The sequence below is a fragment of the Psammomys obesus genome, unplaced genomic scaffold (genome assembly GCF_907164565.1).
Source record: "Psammomys obesus unplaced genomic scaffold, mPsaObe1.curated_primary_1811, whole genome shotgun sequence".
Taxonomy (NCBI): domain Eukaryota; kingdom Metazoa; phylum Chordata; class Mammalia; order Rodentia; family Muridae; genus Psammomys; species Psammomys obesus.
This window is the reverse complement of record NW_026590699.1, coordinates 249,073-272,218: the sequence shown is the minus strand read 5'-3', so window position 1 is coordinate 272,218 and position 23,146 is coordinate 249,073. Positions and strand designations below refer to the sequence as shown.

At 42.8% G+C, this 23,146-nt stretch overlaps 1 protein-coding gene and 1 pseudogene across 1 annotated transcript in view; both read left to right on the top strand.

Moving 5' to 3' along the window:
* Window positions 1-3,623: 3,623 nt before the first annotated feature.
* Window positions 3,624-23,146, top strand: part of Agpat5 (1-acylglycerol-3-phosphate O-acyltransferase 5) — a 47,095-nt gene continuing 27,572 nt past the window's right edge. The window contains exon 1 of the mRNA XM_055608471.1: window positions 3,624-4,122. Within this exon, the coding sequence (XP_055464446.1) occupies window positions 3,904-4,122 (219 nt within the window). The 5' untranslated portion in view covers window positions 3,624-3,903. The remainder of the gene's footprint in view (window positions 4,123-23,146) is intronic.
* LOC129677788 (cellular tumor antigen p53-like) lies at window positions 18,085-21,528 on the top strand (annotated as a pseudogene).

The following is a 23,146-nucleotide window of genomic DNA, read 5'->3' as shown; positions in this document are numbered from 1 at the left end:
ATTTGCATAATGTACAAACAAGACCTGTAGTTTCCATAACCCAAAGTCTAGGAATGTCATCAGATAACATCTGAAGTCTACAGCAGAGACTTACCCAATTTGTTGGAACCTGACTACTTGATGCATAGACCAAAGCATCTGAAAAGTAACTTGACTGGAAAGTAACTTGATTTATAAGTTTAACTCTCTTTGAGTTACTATAAAAACATAAAACTGTTACCATGTTGAAGCATGGTATTTTGTTGGCAACCCAAGCCTGTGTTCCCTGCCATGGTCACTCGTATTTGGCTCCAGAATATCTCTTATTTTCTTTGAAGTGAGGGTTGTGTATTTTGAATCAGCTGATTGAAGTCAATAAATAAAATCTGGCCTCATTCAGATGTGTACTTGGGGGAAAAAAAGAGCATTTTAGAAGGTTTTTCAAATGTGACCATTCTCTTACCCTATTGCACCAAAAAGCCAGGAACTCATAGCTTCTTCAGGATGAGGGACTTTTTGGCATTGTTACATTAACAAAACAGACATCCAGAAAGAACCATGAACCCACGTATAATCTGTAAAAATATGGTTCGATATTTAGAAATTATTTACTGAGCCAGGCAGTTGAATGTTCAAACATTTCATCATACAACTTCGAAAAGTCCCAAAGGTTGCTATGACAACATAATTCAAGTAAGTTCAAATGTTGGTGATAGAGATGCTTAGTAGTGAAGAGAATCAAAAGAGTCATTGTCAGTTCCATGCAGGAAACATGAGTTTCTTCTAGTAAAAATGGCATGCTCTCTATCCTTTCTGATGCAAACAGTGGGTACCTTTCATGTCTGGAGACCCATTTGGGACGCAGAAGTATCAGTGTGGCAATGATACAACAGCACTGTTGGTGGTCACCAAGCCCTTCACAAATGGTCAGTGGCTCATAACATGTTTAAGGTAGCCAACGTGAGCTTTCCTTCCTGGGATGAATAGAAAACTGTCTTCCAATCTTGGGAAGACAGCTTGAAGTCAAAAGAATCATGATATACCTCAAAACATGTCCTGAGGTATAGTCACACCTCACAGGTCCCTCCCTCAGTTTACAGCCTCTCACTAAGCCTGCCTACTTGAAACCGGAACATTTATTCTTCCCTTCTACTTCCTTTTTTTAGACAACAACCAAACTCCTAAGCTTGCCTTCTCTGACACTCCAGGTTTTCTCACTCCCCAAAGACCCTGAAGCACCCCCCCAAGTCCACTGCTGAAAGCCCGTTTTCTTGATCCCCAATCAGAAAACCTCTCCAGTTTGCCAAACTTTTTCCCCCTCTCCCCAACTTTAATTGTCCTTGAGTTTCCTCCTTGAGTACACTTTGAAATACTCTGTTCCTCAGTAATAATGGGAAGGTGTCAGGCTCGTGGGAGCAAATATAAAAAAAAAAAAATTACCGTTAGTAATGAGGAAACAGAAACACAGCTCCTCACCTTCATTTCTTCAAACTGACCAGCCCTAAATTAGGGCAGGAAGACTGTTTAGAGGTTTAAAAAACCCAACCCTTGACAAGAGACTGGATGTTTTTGGCTGAGCCTCTGCTCTGCTTGTGTGTGTTGTGTGCTTGTGTTTCCTCAGCTCCCAATAAACACCTTTCTTCAACTGCTGATTCTGTCTGTGTGGTGTCTTAGATTTCTCCACTGCCACAAAAAAACAAACCAGGTCAAGGCCCTACCTCTGGCTTTCTTCTGAAGATTATTATCACACTGTCATCCTCAGAAGCCAGAGGAGTTCCCTGGGAACTTTAGGGACTTCAGTTCAGGCTAAACCAGGATTCTTAAATTTGATAGTGAAAAGAATTTATAGTGAAGCAGAGATGGATATTTTATTATAGCTATTTTAATATTAGCTTAAGCATATGGTTTTTTTTTTAAGTGCTCAGTAGGAAAATGACACACATACACACACTCTTAGCATTATCCATATAGTGGCTCCAGAAATGTTTTAGATGGGATTATAATCTGACAAGGAAAAAAACCACCATAGTTATACAAAAGGTTAATACTCTTCCTTTCTCTATAAATGAAATTTCTACTGAGATTCCTAGCAAATGAGAGGGAGAGGGGCCTAAGGCACTTAACTGTGCTGGAAATCTTGTTTTTCTGTTGACAAAGGCTGATGCCTAACATTGTCATGCCAATGACCCCCCAAATGGGTCATCTGACTATCTGGAGTATGTCACAGACCAACAGGCTGAGAACCCCTGAACTTCCAGAGACCTTCAGGTGGGCTCCTCCCTGTCTTTGATGTGTTTTACTCAACTCTGCCTTCTTGAACTGTTTGCCTGTCTGGACCTGCAGTCCATCTGTCTAAGAGCTGTTTTGTCTAGACTCAGTCCTGACCTTTCACCTCTGCATATGGGTTAAAACAGTCAGTTGGTCTGCTCTGTGACTCTCACTTGGCCAACAGCGGCAGCTTCTTTCCTGTAGGCTCAGGTAATCAATACAGACTCTTGCATTCCTGTCAATTTCCCAGCTTTGGCTTCACAAGGCTTTTAAAACTCCTTCCCTCTTTTTAACCCTTTGTAGTCACTGTGACCCATATATATATACATATGTAAACATATAGAGAGATACACTTACCGAGTGATGTATATGAGTTAATATTAGTAATTAAGACTGCAATAAAAGAACCTGTGTTTGCCTTAGCCTGGGCTACCAAGTAGAGTGGACTCTTGGGTGCCAGTGAAACCATTGTGCTGTGAAACTTATTGCAATTCAATAAATTCCGACATTGCAAAAACACATATACATGTCCGTCTATTTCTGACATCGTGTGCTTACGACAGGAGTCATGTGTGTGCCCTAAGAGGCACATCTGAGAGGTGATGGGGAAAATTAAAAAAAAAAAAAACACGAAAACACGAGTCAGGAGAAAGAGAAGAAGCACCCGCAGAAAGAGGAGAGAGAAGAGAAAGAGACAAGGGGGCAGAAAAGGGCCACGGCAGAGGCAAAAGGGGCCGGAGGAAACAATATGTCTAGATTATATAGTAAAGGCCTCTAGGTGAGGCAAGCCCGACCCTAGGTAGAGGGCAGCGTATGCCAGCCAGGCCCTGCAGCAGGTGGGGACCTATCATGTAGGATATTGGGATAAAGCACAGCAGAAAGAAGTTAAAGAGCAAGAGGTGAAAGGCCAAAAGTTAAAGCTTTGAAGGCTCTAATAAAAGGAGACAGTCCTGTGAAAGGTGAACCCAGGCTACCGGAGACGGACCCAGCCTAATTCTGCAATAGTAGGGCGGGAAGGAGCGATTGCTAGGCACGTGGGCACACGGAAGGCCCTCCGGCACGCGAGTGGGGCTGCAGCTGCCGGTGGTCCTCGGCCCCGAGGTCCTCCTGCGTCCCCCGACCTGAGTCTGTTCGCGCGTGTCTTTCAGGGAGCATCCTCGTGTCCCCACGCTCCTCTCTTCAGGCTGGACCAAAGCTCAACGCCGGCACAGGCCAAAACGCGCTTTCTCACTTCTTCCCGGGCTCATCCACAGGCAGCCTCCGCGGCCGAGCATGCGTAGTGTCGCGAGCAGAGTCCGGACCAATCAGAGCGCGCGTTACCGCCACGAGCGGGCCAATCAGGAGACGCCTTATTGCCGGGGAGTCGTGCCCGACTCCTCCTCACCACTGACAAGCGTGGGTCGCGCGGAGCGAAGCCAGCGCGGCGGGGCGAGCTCACGCGGCAAGCCGAGGCGTGCCCTTTCCGAGGCGGCGAGCGGAGGCCGTCCCAGTCCCCGCCGGGTCCCGGGCCCCGCGGCCCATGCCGGGGGCGGAGCCAGGGCGGAGGGCGGCGGCGCGGCCGGCCCCGCGCGGTGATTGGCAGGCGGCCGGCGGTGGCTGAGGTCCTGGCGGCCGCGCGGGCGAGGCGGGCGGAGTTGCGGCTGGCGAGCCAAGAGGATGCTGCTGTCCCTGGTGCTCCACACGTACTCCATGCGCTACCTGCTCCCGGGCGTCGTGTTGCTGGGCTCGGCGCCCACCTACCTGCTGGCCTGGACGCTGTGGCGGATGCTGTCCGCGCTGCTGCCCGCCCGCCTGTACCAGCGCGTGGACGACCGGCTCTACTGCGTCTACCAGAACATGGTGCTCTTCTTCTTCGAGAACTACACCGGGGTCCAGGTGAGGCGGGGACGCGCCGCGCGACGGAGCCCCCCGCGGCCCGGGACGGCGCAGCTTGCAGCGGGGCGAGCACGTGCCGCGCCACCCGGCCTCCCGCCGCGGGGCAAGTTCCTGGTTCCCACTTTGGGGGTTCCTTCTGGAACGTCCTGCCGAGGCTGAGAGTGTTCCCGGGGCCGCCCCATCTCCCTCCCAGCCTCCCCACCCCCGCCCCGGCCGGCTGTTCCTGCCAGCCTCGGTGCCTCCCAAAGTAGGGCACCGAGTCCGAGGTGGTGATGGTGGTGGGAGCGGATTCGTTTGCACTTCCGAGGTCTTTCAGATTAGGGAGACCTCTGGGCGCTGACCCGAGTGACAGCTGTGAAGGACAACTCTTGCAGAGCCTTGCTCCGGGGTGAAAGCGAGAGCCTAGCGGGGAAATGAATACATTGGTTACAATGGGAGCCTCACTGTGGATACAGTTCTCTTCAGCTTGGACTGGGCTTCAGTGTGGGTTGATCTCTTGTCAGATTGCTTTCTTCCTGCTACTGTTTCTTTTCTTTTCTCCTCTACTGAGACTGAACTTGGAAAACGATAAAAAGTAGAAAGCCCTCCTAACGTGACTTGTATATGAAGTCTCATAAAAACTTAGAATTGTGCCTAAGCACAATTAGTTTTCGGTTTCAAAGACTCCCCAGTGCTCAGGACAGGCAGAATGGAGCACTCTTTTTTTTTTTTTTTCCTCCATTTCACAGCTCTTTCATCCTGTGTTGGGGACTGTATCCTGTATTGAGTTTGCTTCAGTTGGAGATTATGTCTGAGGAAGGGAATTAGGACCTCTGAATCACTCACCTATCTTTAAGTGTTTTCCTAGGAAATAGGAAAATCAAGGTTTCTGAACAAATGAATTTTAGAATAGGATTTCATTCTGAATTTTTTAGGAACTCTAGGCCGATGGCTTCCTCCTCTTTATTAAGTTTGTCAAGCAAATGTATGGTTTAATCGTGGATAAGTATTTCGTTACACATATTTTCACTAGCAGTTGGGACAGCTGGGAATGCAACTTATAGTTGCTGACCTTGCACATGACAAGTACCCCGCACAGTCTCAGGGTCCTCCTCTCAAGAGCTGCCCATATTCTTGCTGCAGAGGAATTCAGGATGAGTCAGAGTGAAGCAAAGTTAGTGAGTTTATTGATCGGGAGAGAGGACATGCACTTGAGGAGACTCAAGTGCAAACCTTAGGAAAGGAACATGCCCTAGTGCTACAGCAGCTGCTATAGAAGTGAGTTTAGGGCTTTTGGAGTTAGCAAGTTTGAAGGAGGTAATCTTAAAACTAAGATTAAGAGAGAGAGAGAAAGGCCTCCTCTAGTTTCCATATCAAATTTAAAATAACAAAGAAACAAACCAGGATCTCACCATGTAGTTCTGGTAGGCTGGTACTCTTTATGTAGACCTCACAGGCCCCAAGCTCACAGAGATATGACTGTCTCTGACTCCCGAGTGCTGGGATTAAAGGCATGTGCCACCATGTCTGGATATGTTAGTTACAAGAAATTTAAAGGGGGTTCATAATGGTACTGAGAAAATTTACACATGAGGAAGAATAATATGAATCAAATAATATGAATCAAAATAAAATCAAAGTAATTAGCTGTGCATTGGTTACAAGAGTTTAAGACAGAGGCTTTTCTTCTACCTTGGTTCATTAGCTATATTAGTAATCTTATGTGCAATAGTTTTTAGAAAATGTGTATAGACAGTGTAGAACAGTCTTCAGGCAGCTATATCCAAACTCTCACTTGTCAACTAATTCTACTGAAGGAGAAGGAAGGGGGAGGGCCTGTGTTGCTGTCCATAAGCAGCTTGGATGGATATTGCATTGGATTCTTGGTAAATAAAGGTTCTTTCTTGTTTTCATTTTTGAGATTATATTCATTGCTAAAATTCTGAGTAATTTGTGTATCCTTTTAGGTTTAAAAAAAAAATGTGTGTGTGTGTATGTGTATATGTACTGCCTGTATATAACAAATTCATATTCATGATTATGGGAGCACATGTGTCATGGCATCTATGTAGAGAGAAGTCATGGGACAATCTTGGATGTTGGTCTTTACCTTCTACTTTGAGTCAGGGTCCAGCTTGGCTGGCTTTTGAGGTTCCAGATCTTCTCCCATCTCACTGTAGGAGCCCTAGTTTATAGACAGACTCATGTCTGGCCTCATGTGGCCTCTGGGGATCTGAACTTGTGTCCTGATGCTTGTGTGCCAAGTGCTTTACGCACATCTGCCATCTGCCCACACCAATATAGAACTTTTCAGGTCTTTCGTTACTTCTGAAAGTGAGCAGTGTGACCCTTGCCTTTAGGGTAAGTAATAGGACATTTGGAAGTTTTGCTCATTTCTCTAATTTGAAATCCATTGACAAGGGTGAGAGGGACTGGGGACTAAAGAGATGCCCGTGCTTAAGAGGACATACTGCTTTCGCAGTGGACCTGAGTTTGGTTCCCAGACATTGACTATTTCACAGCTACCTTTAACTCTGGCTCCTCTGACGCCTGTGGGTACCAGCTCGCACATTCATATATGACCCCCTCCCCAGGATACACACTTTAAATTTATTTTTAATCTTAAAAAGAAGAAAAAGAAAAAAGGAAAAGAAACATTTCTTTAACATCGTAGAAAGCCTATTTCTTCTTGAGGTTACCACAGCAGATCACCTCAAGCTTAGTGGCTTCAACAGATTGTGTATTCTCACAGCTCTGGAGGCCAGAAGGCTGAAATTAAGATATAGGCTGGATTCCATTCTCTCTCTGATTTTGTCTCTTTCAGTTACTGGATGCTGGTCACATTCTTTGACTTGAGGCCTGTCCATATCTGCTTCATAGTCAGCGTCCTTTCTCTCTTTCTGTCTCAAGCTCCATCTCCCTTTGCATTGTGGCGACGTTTATCATTGAACTGTACTCTGTAGGCCCATCAGGGTAATCTAGGATGGTTTTTATCTTAAGAGTCTTGATTACATTCTCAAGACTAGTTAAAAACAAAACAAAATAAAACATTTATTTACTTGTGTAGGTGCACGTGTTCCATGTTGTGTGTGTGTGTGTGTGTGTGTGTGTGTGTAAGTTCAGGAGTCACTCACAATCCCTGTGAGTCCCAGGGATTGAATTTAAGGTTGTCAGGCTTGGTGGCCAACACCTTTACATGTTGAGCCATCTTGCCAGCCTTAGAGATACCATCTCAAAGTAAGGGCATGTGCACAGCTTTTAAGGCTTAGTATGTGGACATAGAGTTTGGGTGCCACCATTCAGTCCTTTACAACAAGTTCTAAATACTCAATATTTTGTTGTTATTTCTTAGTGAAACTTTGTATTAGCTTAGTATTTATATACTAAGATATTTTTTTAGTTTTGCTTTCTTTGCTATATAAATAAAAGGAGGCTCGTTTCCTTTGCTCTAGGTACCTTAAGTAATCTCCTATACTATTTTAGTTTTTTATTTATGAATTTGTAAGTTTACCCCACACATTCCTTAAGCATTTAGTTGTCTGATTTTCAGATCAAGCTCCATTCTGAATAACAACTGGCTTCTTACTCATGTTTTAGTGCTCTCTTAATTTTTAAAAATATTTATTTATATTATTATTTTTATGTGTGTATGAGTGTTTTGCATGTATATATGTATGTATGCATACCACGTGCCTGCCTGCAGAGGACAAAATAGGGTATTGGATCTCCTGGAACTGGAGTTACAGATGGTTTGGTTGTGAGCCCCTATGTGGGTGCTGGGAGTTGAATCCAGGTCCTCTGCAAGTAACTGCTGAGCCAACTCTTTAGCCCTCTTTTAATTCTTAATTGATTTTGAAATAACTGTTTCCTGGTAGCTGATAGTGTGCTAAATTCCAACAAAATGAACAGACTGTTCAAACCAGACCTCATATCTTAGTTGTGTCTTAACATTTTTTTAAATGTCAAACTTTTGTTCATACTTTAGCATAGTTGGATCACAACTGACTTTAAGATTATTTCTAGACAGGTTCTTTAAAAAGACAAACAATAATTTCAAGCCTTATAAATGAAAAAATAGTTTTAAAATACAGCAGAGACAAAATCTCTGCATATAAAGTTGTCCTAACCCTTCTTGGTATCCGTTGAATAGCTTAGCCTAATAAACAGATGTTGCTCAAGCAGCACATAGATGTGAGGAAGAGATAACTTTTATGTTGAGAGTTTATACATGACAGGATGAGGACATTGGCACTTGTTTTTGCTTTTGTACAAAGGGACTTGGATTGGGCTGTTTGGAGACCCAGAATAAGAGGCCATGTGTGCCTGTGAGCCAGGTTGAAGGCAAACTTGTGAGGAGTTGAGCAGAACATGTTTAATGCTGACACAGGGATGACTGGGACACCCCCAGAAGAGAAATGACAGCAACCATGTTGCTGTTGTTTTTAGTTGAGGTAAAGCTGGATTTATCACGCCTCTAATCTAAGGTTCTAGGTGAATGTTCAGGTTGAGGTAGCTGCATAGACTACAGTAGTCATGTTAAAAAATGAAATATCTTTTTATTTTCTTGTTTATTTTTTCAGACACAGTCTCACTCTGTAGCTCAGATTGTCTTGAAATTCTTCCTCACTCAGTTTCCCAGGTCTTAGGATAATAGAAGTAAGCCACCACGCCTGGCTTTAACAGTTTGAGTGTATGTTTCTGTATATGGTGCATGCATGTTCAGGTGGACATGCCTATGTGTCCACACAGAGCAGGATGTGTGTCGTCTTCCTCTGTTGCCTTGACATGGGCTTTCTTAACTCAACCAGAAGCTTGCCATTTTCAGTTAGGCTAGTGAGCCAGCACATTCTTGGGATCTGTCCATCTATCCATAAGCTCTGAAATTACAGGCATGTGAAGACATGCTCACCATTTTTTAGATGTGGGCACTTGTAGTTCAAACTCAGGTTCTGACTTTGCAGACCAAGTGCTCTTACCTACTTAATTGTCATCCTTTTAGCATGTTTTTTTTTAAGTTATTGAAAGTTAATGTAAATAGGCTGGTCAAGGGCACCTGTCACCAAGTCTGATGACTTGACTTTGATCCCCAGGACCCACATAGTAGAAGGAGTGAAAGTTGTCTTCTGACCTCCACAAGCACAAGCTTGAATAACCCCCATATGCAAATGAATAGATAGATAATTGATTGATTGATAGACAGACAGACAGGTGGATGTGCGGTTAGAGAGATGGCTCAGTGGTAAGACCCCACACAAAGGTCAGATTGATTGACCTGTGACTCCCCTCCAAGACCTGAATTCAGATCCCTAGCAAGCACATATAGAGCCAGGCATGGCTGTGTGCCTGTAGCCCCACCACTGTGGTGGAGATGGAAGGATCACTGGAGCTTGCTCACTGCCATCCTAGCTCCAGTTTAGGAGAGCTCCTGTCTGAAGGGAATAAGGCAGAGAGTGACAGAGCACAACACCAGAGGGCCTCCTCTAGCCTCCAGGAGTATGCATGGCATGCACACGTGTGCATACACTACCCCCAAAAAGTAATTCATGTTTTTAAGTGTTAGCCGAATCTTCTTGAGTTTGAGGCCAGCCTGGTCGACCGAGAGAGTCCAGGACAGCCAAGACTACACAGAGAAACTCTGTCTCAAGAACAAATAAACCTCTCTTCTCATTGCAATGAAATCTAATAAAAGCTGGTTATTGGTATATGCAGGCCGTCTTGTGATATGATGCATGTCTCTTCAACACCTGGTGAATGTTTTTATCAACATTGTACTATTAAATTTGTTATTAACAATTAGAATTCACTTTAAGATATATTTCCCATTAATGGCTTTGACTGCTAATCCCCTCTGGCCCAAATACTAATATTGTGATAATAAGATATAAGACTCTTAGGCTATTATTTATTTACATATTTATTTTGAGATAGGGAGTCTCACTTAATACTTCAGACCAACCTTGAACCTGGATAACCTGCCTGAGTCTCCAGAGTAGCTAGGATTATAGGCCTGTGTCCTACCCCTTGGCTAAGATCCTTTATGTAAAATAAGTTTAAGTTTTCAGTGGAGCTGCCTTATATTATAGTTTAAAAGGACTGGGAATAAGATGGTGTTCAGATCTAAGGAGCTGCTGTTCGTGTGAGTGCATATACTCCTGACTTCTAGGGTTGGTACTCTTTCAAGTTCTTAATAACAAAGTCTTTCTACCTGGTGGCCAGATAAACTTGTCTTTCTTTCTGTAGTGCTGTCTTACCGAGCATCCAAAATGCTTCCTGAGTCAAATTTGAATCTGAATCTTGCTGAAGTCAACTAAACTCCTGGGATGAAATATGTTTACTTAGAGTTGGAGGGGAGTCACAGGTCAATCAATCTGACCTTTGTGTGTGGTCTGAATTCTTCCCACATTCTGCAGAGGTATTCACTGGACTCTGCGACCAGTGATTTTTTTAAAAAAAATGTTGATCGTCTATTCCCTCAACTTTGTCCTCTGTGCTTATTTTTCATCTGTGTGATTCTTTAAAACTCTAAATACTTGCTTTGTGTAGCTGGAAGCCATAGAACGGGGTGGACTTGGGTGTGCCTTTGCTTAAGCAGAATGAGCAAAACCTTTGATTCAGGAAGTTGTTTCCCAAGTGTAATTCTCATTTAACAGAACTTATATATGGCTAGGAAATTGACTAAGAGACTTATAAGACAATTTTAGAAAAATATCATTAAAACTTTATTATACTTCTTGTAAACAAAACAAACCTTGTATTTAATGTTTCATTTGTGAAGGTTTTTTTGTAAAATAATGTTTTTATTTCTTTTTTGAGAATTTCATACAATATATTTTGACCATATTTTTTCTCCTAGTTCTTCCAGATCATATGCCCTGCATAGTCATTTTTTTAATGGTTTTTATTGATTTTTGGGGGGATTTTCACATCATGCACTCCAATCTCACTCATTTTCCTATTCCTCCATATCTTCCCCTGAAACCCCCATCAAAGAAAACAAAACTACTAATACAAAAAGAACAAAACCACAAGAAAACGTCTTGCTGTTGAAGCCCCATGTGTCACAATGTCTCACACAGGAAGTTGTTTTGCCCACACAGCTTTACTTGCAAATGTTCATTGCAGTGAGTCAGTCATTGGTCTGGTTGAGGCCTCTCTGGCTTCTGCTACACTATCAACACTGGATCCTTACTGGGACTCAGCTCGGATATCCTGTTGTTGCTCTGTGTCCTGGAGATCCTGCAGCTTTGAATCTGCAGAACCAGCCCCTTCACCTGCTCCAGCAGTTTGTAGATGAGGTAGATGTTGGGGTGGGACAACTCAGAGCCTTGAACCTGAGCCTTAGGTGGTTGCTGAGTAGGTCAGCCTCCCAGCTCTCTGGTATACACGCCATCAGGGCCAACTCTACTGTGTTGCCCTGGTGAGGTGTCAGTGCTGTAGCCAGTGAGGGTGGGTCCAGCTTTCCTGTTCTCATCACCCTCTGGGCTAGCTCTCCTGAGTGTCACAGCTTGTGAGGGGTAGTGTAAGTGCTAGGCAGCCCTTGGGCATCAACATGGCCACAAGTGACAGGCTAGACCAGGGACTTCCGAATAGCCTTTGGTGGTAACATGGCCATGGATGTTGACATAGACTCTCTCGAGACTGTAGACCTATGGATCCAGACATGGTCCTTGGCAGCAGCATAGGACAGGACCTTACCATGTCCTCAGGTGGCAGCACAGGCCACCCCCATCAGGCTGTTTTTCACAACCCTCAAGTCTCAATTCTGCCTCTCTTCATTGTGCAATACTGTTCCTCTTTTTCTCTCATCTGTCCGCCACATACTTGCTCATCTTAGGCATGGGGTCTTGTTCTCTGGGTATCCTCTGCCCCGCCCTTGCCATGTGGTGTTGGGTGGGGCTTGTATAATCTTTTAACACCTAAATTTTCTAATTTAAATAAAGATGCAACAAAACATTGAAACATTTTGAGAAAACTAGATTTCCCTGTCTGCTTACCCTATACTCACCTTCCTTAGGTCTGTAACTAGTTTGTTGTGAAACTTTAGATTTTTTTTCCAAGAGCTTTAATCAAACATTGGAGTTGGGATCAGATTAGAACTTCTTACTGGAATTGGAAGTTAATTCTTTCTGTATTTTCATCTTAGTTTCTCGGACAGGGCTTGATACTGATAGTAGAGAATCTAATGCTAAGTAATTCTTTCCCAACGGGTTCTGGGAACTTGGGTTTTCATCTGTGTATATATCAACATTCACATGTGCACTTTGTTTCAGGTGCTGTTCTGGTCTCTAGTAGGTAAAGAACTGTATGGAGCTCACATTCTAGAGGGGAGACAAGCAGTAACAGATGATTCATACTGACTGTGCTCTGTGGCCTTGTTTACCTTAGTGGGTGGAGGGTAGGGTCTACAAAAGCTTTTCTGAGCAAGTGCTCTCTGCAAAGGGACCAGTCTGGAAGCTATTAGTAGTGAGAATGCAAAGAATCCTCTCAGATCTGTTTTTAAAATAGTCAGTAAGGGGGCTGGAGAGATAGCTCCAAGTATAAGAGCAGGTCCTGCACTTCCATGTCAGGCGGCTCACAACCACCTGTGACTCCAGTTCCATGGGGATTCAGTGCCTCTGGCCTTTTCAGGCACCTGCACGCATGTGCACATGGCAATGCACCTGTATATACAATTAAATTAAAAATAAGATCTTAAAAACAAAAGGTAGCAGATATGGCTTTGTGATTGGTAACAAAGCCTTTATGAATGCTCCTGTGTAACAATGTTGTCATTCATTCTTACACAGAAGGCACCATTCTTAGCTTTTTAGACAGAAAACAGGTCCAGGCAGATCACAGGTAGTCTTCATGACAGACCAGTTTGGGGGCTGAGTTTGAAGATGCTTTTACAAGCGGGCATTGAAGTGAGTTTACTGTCTTGCATATTCATGCTATACAAGCACAGAGAAACAATTACACAAAATGCTTGGTATCTGAAATTGTTGTGTGGTTGTTTCCCAGCTTTCCCAAATGGAGAAAAAGGAACTCTTTAGAGTAACTTCTTTCTTGGTTTATTCAAATAGACTTCACTGTTTATGACAAGTTCCTTTGAATCTTCACTCCAATATAAGTCTCATAGTTATATAATCGAGCAAGGCAAAGTGGTTCTCAGTTGGTACCCGATGGAATATGACACCAGAATTACCGTGAAGACTTCAGGCATAGCATTTAGGCCGCCTCAGTTCTGTCCTGCCCTGCTGTGCCATTCAGTCCACCCCAACTGCTTCTTTTTTCATTATAAAAATAATGTTTATAGGTACTGAGCCTCTGTAAATTTAAGGTGCAGCTCAAATCTGTGCTGGTCCTTATCTGCCATCATCATTCCGTACCTTTTGCATTACTAACTATCATTTTGGTATCAAATTAGTATGTCATAATGTGAATATTGCCTCCTCTCTAAGATTGTAGTCTCTTGTAACTGTCAATAAAGGGAGAATGGCCTTCTTTTTGAACAAAAAGTATAATACCTTGAAGGGAATCCTGCTCTAGAGGTTCTGTGGCCCTGTGTTAAATCTTACTTTTAAGGAATTTTTTTTTTTTTAATGGTTTGCTAAGATGGTTAAGTGTTTATCTGTAAACACTTAATGTAAAAGTTCACATTTACTGAGATTATTGAACCTCCAGAAATATGAAATGTGTAAAGCAAAACAGTGTAAAAGAATTCTGGGACTGCCAAGGAACAGAGAAACCTTTGCTTTGGTTTAAAAGCCTGTGGTTTTGGAATTTTTAAAACTGCAGTACACCAAGGTTTACTCTTTCTCTCATGGCAATAAAGGCAACTAAGATAAAAGTGTTAATAAGGTATTTGAGTGTGTATGTACTGTGAGAAGTATCTCGCAGGCTGGCAGCTTTGCTGTCATGTTTATGGAAATTCAAGGCTAGGAAATAAATGAGTTCATATCTAACAGAATTATATTAAGTTCCAGCCATGTATTAGGCACTAACCACAGCTAGGGATCAGTGTTTTACATTGATAAAATAGCTATTATTCAGCATAGAAAGAAGTCAGTTAAGAAAAAAACAGTAACTATGTAATGAGATAAAGACCAAAATAAATACATAAACAACTAACTTTGGAAATAAGGAAAAATGCGGCTGAATCCCAGAGTTTTTTTAAAAAATGAGGTTGGAGTCAATTTTTGTATTAATTGGTGACTCTGAGTTGGATGGATTGTGGTGAATGTTACTTCTCTGTGCACCTGTAGAATGCTTTGCTCCTTTTCTGAGTATGTATTGCTCCAGGGCATTTTTTATATTACGTTTTTATTCTTAAGGGTTTCTTACATCTTATCCTTATGGTTAATATGCAGAGTAAAAAAATAACTATGTAAGTTTTTTTTTTAACAAGACATTTTATTTGGGGTAGGATATTATTTAGCTGAGGCTGTCCTCAAACTCATTTTAGATGACTTTGAACTTCTGATCCCTCTGAGTCCCAGGATTTGTATGGTGCTTAGAATCAAATCCAGGACAGCATAATGCTAGGCCAGCATTCTGCCAACTGAACTGTATTCCCAAGCCTCATATGTGAACTTTTGTGAAAAATACGTTTGTTAAGACTTAGTGATCTTGCTGTGAGAAGCCTGGGTATAATTCCTTTTCCTTTGTCACACTGTATTAAGTCCACTTCTCAACTTCCTGTTCTCACCCTTAAGTGGAATACACTTGTCATGCTGTTTTGAAGACTTTAATGCTTGATCTTCACCATCAACTTGACTGGATTTAGAATCATCTAGGAGATGTGCTTCTCGGTGTGTCTGTGAGGGTTTTTCCAGAAAGGTTTAATTGAATGTGTCCTCATCTAATAGGCTGTCCTGAACTCAATAAAAAGGAAAAAAAAGAGGAAGCCAGGTGAGGAACAACATTCTTCTGTTTCCCAACCATGGACACCGTGTGGCCAGCTGCCTCACACTCCTGCTACAATACCTTTCTACCTTGGTAGACTGCATCCCCTCTTAAACTTCCAGCCAAAATAACTTCTTTATCCGCTTGTTGTTGAAAATTAAATGGTATTGGGCTAAATATCATTTAATGTTGGCCTATAATTGTTACAGTGGTATTTTTTTTAACCCATTGTCATAATCAATAAGTCACAGACACCTGTTAGATTTTATAATTGCCTTATAATACCTTCGACTGGGCAAATAATTCCACCTATACTTTATCAATAACCTCATCATCCACCTCCCAGCTCCCATCCATTTCTATATGCCTTAATCATCCTTATCTGGGATGCCTTGGATCCATAATCTTATAAAAAAAATACTTGTTTATCCTTCATCTGGATCGCTCCTTTCCACACTACCTTTGAAGTCCTTCCTCTGGGCACAAACCTTTTCCACACTAAACCATTGTGGCTTTCTCTGCTTTCCTCTGGTCCCATCTGTCTGTCTCCTTCCATGATTCTCCTGTCCCCAAATCCTGGGAACCTTAGCCCCACCTACCTCCTTCCGATCTGCCCAGGTACAGGCCTTTTTTATTAACCAATCAGAAATAATTTATACAAGGATAGGTGTATCTGGGCAGTAATCAGATCTTGAGGGCCAGTAATTAGCATCAAAATAAAAGCATCAGACCAACCTCAACATCCCCTCTTAAACTTTGAGCCAAAGTAAATTCATTCCTCTCCTCCCCAAGGCTGGGTTTCTCTGTATAGACCAAGCTGTCTTGGAACTCAGAGGTCTGCCTGCATCTGCCTCTGGAGTGTTGGGCTAGAGAAGTGTACCACCATGCCTGGCTAAAGTAAATGCTTCTTAACAATAAGAAAAATAATTAATACAAAGACTAAATGTGATAATATGTTATATTGTCTAGTTCAGAGACTAATAGATGGTGAGAAAAAAATGAACACTTCCAAAGTAAGGACAGTCTCAAGAGATGTATGCTGATTGCATGAATTTTGTGATATGTACGTTTCTACTCATATCATGGTAATTGCTTTGCATTCTGATCATTAATTAAATAATGTATTTACTAATTTAATCTTCTTATAATGTCTACTTTTACTAATTAGTAATTTAGTAGGTTTACTACTTAACAAAACATTTCAAATCGGGCTTAGAAAAATACCACAGGCTTCGTACATATTACAGTAGAAATTCCTTAGTCAGTAGGTTGAAATCCTGTATTTCTTTACAAGGACAGGTCTCAAACACAATCTTAGGTGATTTCATTAAGCAAACAGGAGGAGGTGTGGTTACACCAGTCAGCACGGCCTTTTAGAGGCATAAATGCAACATGTGAGCATATTTTTTAATATGTAGGAAATCTCTAAAATAACTAGTATAGAAACCGCACACCCAGAAACTATCTTCTTACTGTGAAGAACTGTGCAATGGTATGTGCAGTTCTTCTATGTGAGCAGCACTGGAGCAGGTTTACAGCACCATTTACTGATACAAGATGGCAATCATACAGGCCTTAGGAAGTTTTCAGCTTCTTTGAAACCTGTGGGATTGCTTCTCTAGTTGTATATGCTGTCCATGGGTGACTAAAGTGTTAAATGGTGCATGGCTGTTTCATGGGCTTAAAAACACATTTAGAATTCATTTCAAATGATCATAAACAGAGTTTAAATTGAACATGAAATCTTGGTCCGTGTCCTTGCAGCTTCATCTCAGTGTAATTGGAGGTACATCGACTAGTTAGTTAGTGCTTTCTTTTACTTGATGAGAATTTTGAATGAAAAATGTGTTAGATACAAAAAAGATAATTTAACTGTTGAACCCCCCAATGCCACCACACCCAGCATTAACCATTGATTTTTTTAAAATCAGGTAATAACTGTTCCAGCTGTACCAGCTGTATATAAAGTAGTTTATGTAGTCTCATTTATGTCACTGCAATCCTTTGAGAAGCAATTAGCGTATTATGCCTTAAAGTTAATGAGCTACGTGTAGAGAAAGCAGTCACATCACATCCATTTCTTGTGTAAGATGGAGGACTGGGATTCAAATCTAAATCTTAGACCAGGCCTAATACTTTTCAGTGTGTGGGATTAATGATGGTCATGTTACAAAGGACAACCTCTTCTTCAGATTGTGTGTGCAAGACCTGTGAGTTCAACCACCAAAAAAAAAAAAAAAAAAAAAAAGCAGGTTAACTGTAGAGAAAGCATCAATTTTATTGATGTTAATATTTTTACCTGGAGGAGGGGATTTGGAAGAAATGAGAAGCCCTAGTCAAGGGAGTAATAAATGAGGCACTGACTAGTGTAAAGGAAGTGTCTTTTAGGTTGAGACAGCGAGTGTTGCACACCCAGGGGCGGTCACACAGACTCACTGGCAGCTCAGGTCTTCCTGCTGTAGCAGGGGACTGCTTTGGCTAATGGAAGTCCCTGTCCCCTTCACCGGAAGCTGTACTCCAGCTCCAGGCAGAAGTCCAAGGGCAGAGTGCTTTTCTTGTGCCTGGCCTTTCTTAGTTCTTTCACTCAAAATCATTCTTATACCAAAAGGGCATATTTTGGGTTGGGTTATGATTTCTTTCAACAGTAGCATTTATATCTGAGAACAATGAGACTTTTTTTTCCTCAATATTATTACATTTCATCTTTTGCATAGTGAAAGTAATAGACCTTACTGAGATAAACAAGGAATATACATGTAAACTTTGTTAGTTCATTTATGTCACTGTGACCAAAACACTTGACAGGGAGAAATGGTTTATTTTGGCTTCCAGTCTTGGGGATTTTAGTCCCTTCCAACAGAGAAGCCTGGCAGGGCGGCTCAGTCAGTGGCCACAGAGTATGCTCACATGGTAGTGGACCAGGAAGTGAAGAACAAAGCCAGAACTAGGGGCCAGGTTGTCACCTTCAAAGGTCCTAGTAACCTACTTCTGACAGGCCCAGTTCTTGAAGGCTCCACACACCCCCAAAACTAACCAAAAACCAAAACAAAAAACAAACAGTGCCACCAACTGGAGGACAAACACCAAAAGCATAAGCCGATGGGAACCATTCCAGAGTCAAAGCATGGCAGTAGCTGGATGGAGACCTTGGGTGTTAAATTCCATTTTACTGCCTGTATTAAGATGAGAGAGAAAGGTAGGGACATACCAGCCCTTAGGTAGTTTACATGTCATGGAACAAATTAAAACTATGTAGAAAGCTGATCAACATGAAGTGAAGAGATTCCATGTAGATAAACAGACTTGATAAAAGCAGAAAATTATTTTAAGAGTATTTGATTTGTTTGTATTTATTATTAACAGAAAAATGGAAATTAATCCCTTTCTCTAAAGAGACTTTAAATGGGCCTTACACTCTTTATTTATTTATTTGTGTGTATGTACGTTTGAGTCAGAAGACAGCTTTCAGGAGTTCATATTCAACCATGTGGGCCCTATGGATCCAATTCAGATCATCAGGTTTGGTACTAGGTATCTTTATATACTGAGTCATCTCACTGGCCTTAGATGAGCTTAGAAAAAGTGGAAGAATCTGAAGTTACTTAAATAATCATATAAAATTTAAAAGCATGTTTTCATATGCCTTGTTTTGAAAATGCTTTGTGAAATGCTTTGATTAAAGTTACTAAAGTAAACTAGAAGGTTCACAGAATGATGTCTTCAGAAATATCCAGTACATTTAACATGTTTATTTATGCTTATTCTAAAATTTCTTTTATGTTCTAAAGGAGATATAGTTTTGCTGATGCAAACCGAAAGTGTAATCTTGAACATCTGTCTGTTGGAAACTATCTGAGTATCCAAGTCTAGGCTAGAAACCAAGCCACGGGGGACAGTGACTTGAAAGTCAGACTGTACAATGTGTCCTTGGCCCTCTCCTAGGACTGTGAACAGGACATGCTGTGTTGCAAAGCTGCCATGACAAATGTAGCTTTCGGTTAGACTTAGACTGAAGGTGGAAAGGCATCAGTGTGGAGTGAGTCACTAAAGAGCTGCCTCAGAGAAGATCCAAGTGAGTTAAGTGTGTAGGCAGTCATATGGTGAGCTAAAGTTTTATCTGTAGGTAGTTTGTGAATTCCTAACTTTTAAAAAGAAATCCCCAGTCCCACTCTGCAGACCAGACTGCTCTGGAACTCACTGTGTAAGGCCTGTGTGGTGTCACGCTCACATAATCCTTTTGGCACAGCTGCCCAAGTGCTGGGATCACAAGTATGAGCTACTGTGCCTAGCTTCTTAGCTTTTCAAAATTTGAAAACACTACAATTATGTAATTATTTATATACTTGTCAATAAAGTAATCATAATTGGGGCTGGAGAGATGGCTCAGGGATGCCTCAGGCTGCTTTTCCAGTGGGACCTAGGGTCAATTCCCAGGAGCCACATGGTGGCTCACAACCATCTGTAGCTTTAGTTCCCAGGGATCTGATGACCTTTTCTGGCTTCTGCAGGCACAGGCAAACATGTGGTATGTAGACATACGTGCAGGCAAAACATTCACACACATAAAAAAATATTTTTTAAATGATAGTAATAACATTATTTTGTAGTTTTGTATTTTTTTTGCATATATGTGATGTAGATGTGTATACTATGCACATTTGCATGTATGTGGTTGCTTGTGTGCTCAGGCACATGTAGCAACCATAGGTTGATGTTAGATGTCTTCCTTCATTGCACTCCACCTTATATATTGAGGGTGACCTTGACATTTTCTGATGCTTCTGCCTCCACCTCCTTGGTGCTGAGATACGCGTTAGAAAGTCTGGTAAGCAGGAGCCTTTTGCACACTGGGAAAGCACTCTTATCAACTGAGCTACATTCCAGCTCCACCAACTAAGGTCTTGATGCTACTTTGGTTCCTTTTCATGTAGCATTTGAATGGCATTTCTCCATCCTCTTAATCTAGTTAAATTCAGTGCTTATCTGGACACCACTGCAGATCTTTTTGTGAACAGTGGACAACTTTGTTGTTTAGAAGTGAGTCTCATAGGCAGTGCACCAGCTGACTTTTAAAGACAGTCTGTATACTTACTTGCACTGACTTCTCTGTTGAATGTTGTATCATTGTGTACCTTTCTTTCTTTTTCATTTCTTTCTTTCCCTCCCTCCCTCCTCCCTCCCTCCCTCTCTCCTTTCCCTCCTTCCTTCCTTCCTCCCTCCCTCCCTTCTTCCTTCCCTCCCTCCTTCCCTCCTTCCCTCCTTCCCTCCTTCCCTCCCTCCTCCTTCCTTCCTTCCTTCCTTCCTTCCTTCCTTCCTTCCTTCCTTCCTCCTTTCTTGATTAGAGAAATTCATTGGTAGAAACAGAACTATCTATGTAAGAATAGGCAGCTTGAGGAGTGGCCAGGGTGAGACTAGATGGCAGCTAAAAGGCAGCCTTGCTGGCTCCTTGGATACTGCTGTGGAATAGCCACAGTCAGATCTCAGCATTGAGACCCCTCTAAGTAAGGAGACATTTTCGAACCTGTGGAAACTTCTTCCTCCAAAGAACCTTCTGGCCACCCTGCTGCGGTATGAGTCCATGGAGGATCTGCTCCTGTCCCAGGATGTTACAAACTGGTTAGTGGGCCCAGAGGAAACCCTCCAAGTGTTCGCAGCTCAGTAGGCAGAAGACCGGAGGCCCCTGCACCAGCGGCTCCCTGGCCCCTGTCATCTTCCGTCCCTTCCCAAAAAACCTTCCAGGGCAAATATGACTCCGTGTGGGCTTCCTGCACTCCAAGATGGCCATGTCTGTCATATGCACGTCTCCGCTTCCCTCAATAAGCTGTTCCACCAGCTGGCAAAGACATGCCCTGTGCAGCTGTAGGTCAACTCCACCCCTCCACCTGGCACCGGCGTCTGGGCCATGGCCATCTACAAGAACTCACAGCACATCACAGAGGTTATGAGATGATGCCCTCACAACGAGCGCTGCTCCCATGGCAGTGGAAGGGAACTTCCATGCTGAGTATGTGGACCACAGGCAGACTTTACGGCACAGTGTGGTGGTGCCGTATGAGTTGCCTGAGGTTGGCTCTGACTGTACCACCGTCCACTACAACTGCATGTGTAATAGCTCCTATATGGGGTGCATGAATCACTGGATTATCCTTACTGTCATCACACTGGAAGACCCAGTGGCAAACTGCTGGGACAGAACAGAACAGCCTTGAGGTTCGTGTTTGTGCCTGTCCTGGGAGAGACCTTCGCAGAGAGGAAGAAAATTTTTGTAAAAGGGAAAATTGCACAGAGCTACCCCAAAGGAGTGCTAAGCAAACACTACCCATAAACAAGCTCCTCTCCCCAGTCAAAGAGAACACCACTTGATGGAGAATATTTCACTCTTAAGATCCGTGGGCGTAAAGCTTCGAGATATTCCGAGAGCTGAATGAAGCCTTGAAATTGAAGGATGCGCAGGCTGCAGGGAAGTCTGGAGAAAGCCGGGCTCACTGCAGCTGCCTTAAAGACCAAGAAGCACAGATTTACCTCCTCTCATTAAGAGTCTAATGTTCTTATCAAAGAAGGGGGAGATGAAAGACCAGGAGGGGACAGGAGCTCCACAAGGAGAGCAACAGAACCAAAAAATCTGGGCCCAGGGGTCTTTTCTGAGACTGCTGCTCCAACCAAGGACCATGCATGGAGATAACTAGAACCCCTGCACAGATGTAGCCCATGGCAGCTCAGTGCCAAAGTGGGTACCCTATTAAGGGGAATAGGGGCTGCCTGTTACATGAACTCAGGGGCTGGCTCTTTGATTACCTCCCCCTGAGTGGGGAGCAGCCTTACCAGGCCGCAGAAGAAGGCAATTCAGCCAGTCCTGATGAGACCTGATAGGCTAGGGTCAGAGGGAAGGGGAGGAGGACCTCCCCTATCAGTGGACTGGAGGAGAGCCAAGAGAGGAGTAGAGGGAAGGGGATGAGATTGGGAGGGGACGAAGGAGGGGGCTGCATCTGGGATAAGTGAATAAATTGTAATTAATAAAAATAAATTAATAAAAAAGAATCTAATGATCAAGAGAAAGGAGCCTGACTCAGATTGACCTCCTCTACTTTCTGTCCCCCATCAGCAACCTCCCTTCCCATTCCCTGTTTTCCTGCCATTTTATGACATGTGTTCTTGACTATCCCCCCACCCCCTTGGGTTGATCTGGGGAGGGTGGTGAGACACACTGACTTAGCTTTTAAGACTTTGGCTTTGAGGAAAGGCTTGAAGAGTGGAAGAAAATTCTTGTAGGTGGGGTTGGAGTTTATAATTGGCCATACTCAGTGGTGACTGAGTTTACTTTCTCCCATCTTGAATAGGCACATCTGTAAAGTATAGATCAGCCTACTTCTCAGGGCTTGTTGTGAGAGTTGATGAACTAATGATTGTCCCTTCCACTGCCTTTTATTACCCTGTAGCTAGGGCTCAGCCCCCTTTGGGAGTGCTGGTTCATGGCCGTGGTTGGGGAATGGGTTAGTAGTTGCCAGGTTTCTGCTGGGTCAGCGAAATACTGTCTAGCCACTTGTTGGCACCTAAAATGAAATCTCACCTCACCCCACACCCTGTAAGATGCTATCTTGGACTCTTATAAGGTCCATATTCACCGAGACCCATTTCCTTTCCACCCTGTGCTCAGGGTCAGTTTCTTCCAACTCTGCAAAGCCCGTCCACATTTATTCATTTCCCCTACCCCTTCTCCCTTTTTATACCCCTTTTTATAAATCAATTTCTTATTTTACAATAAAATTTTGTTATCACTTTAAAAAAGAGAGAGAGAGAGAGAGAGAGAGAGAGAACAGTCAGCTTTTTCTGAAGAGCCTGAGACTCATGCTTGTGTCCGAAAAATAGTAGTAGAAAATGGTGGTGTTTTAAAGGTAGAAGTGTGTAATCTTAAGCTGACCTTGCCATTAGCTGGTCTTCAGGCTTTATTTTGAACAAGAAACTTATGCCATTAGCTCATAATGACATTTTTTTTTCTTTTTCAAGAAACTTGTTATTTTAATGCCTTAGTTTATCTAATTGTAAAATCATCATTGCTGGACCAGGTAGTTTTCTGTTTACTTCTAGTGTCCTTGCATGTATTAAATATACTATTGGTGTGTGTGTGTGTGTGTGTGTGTGTGTGTGTGTGTGTGTGTGTGTG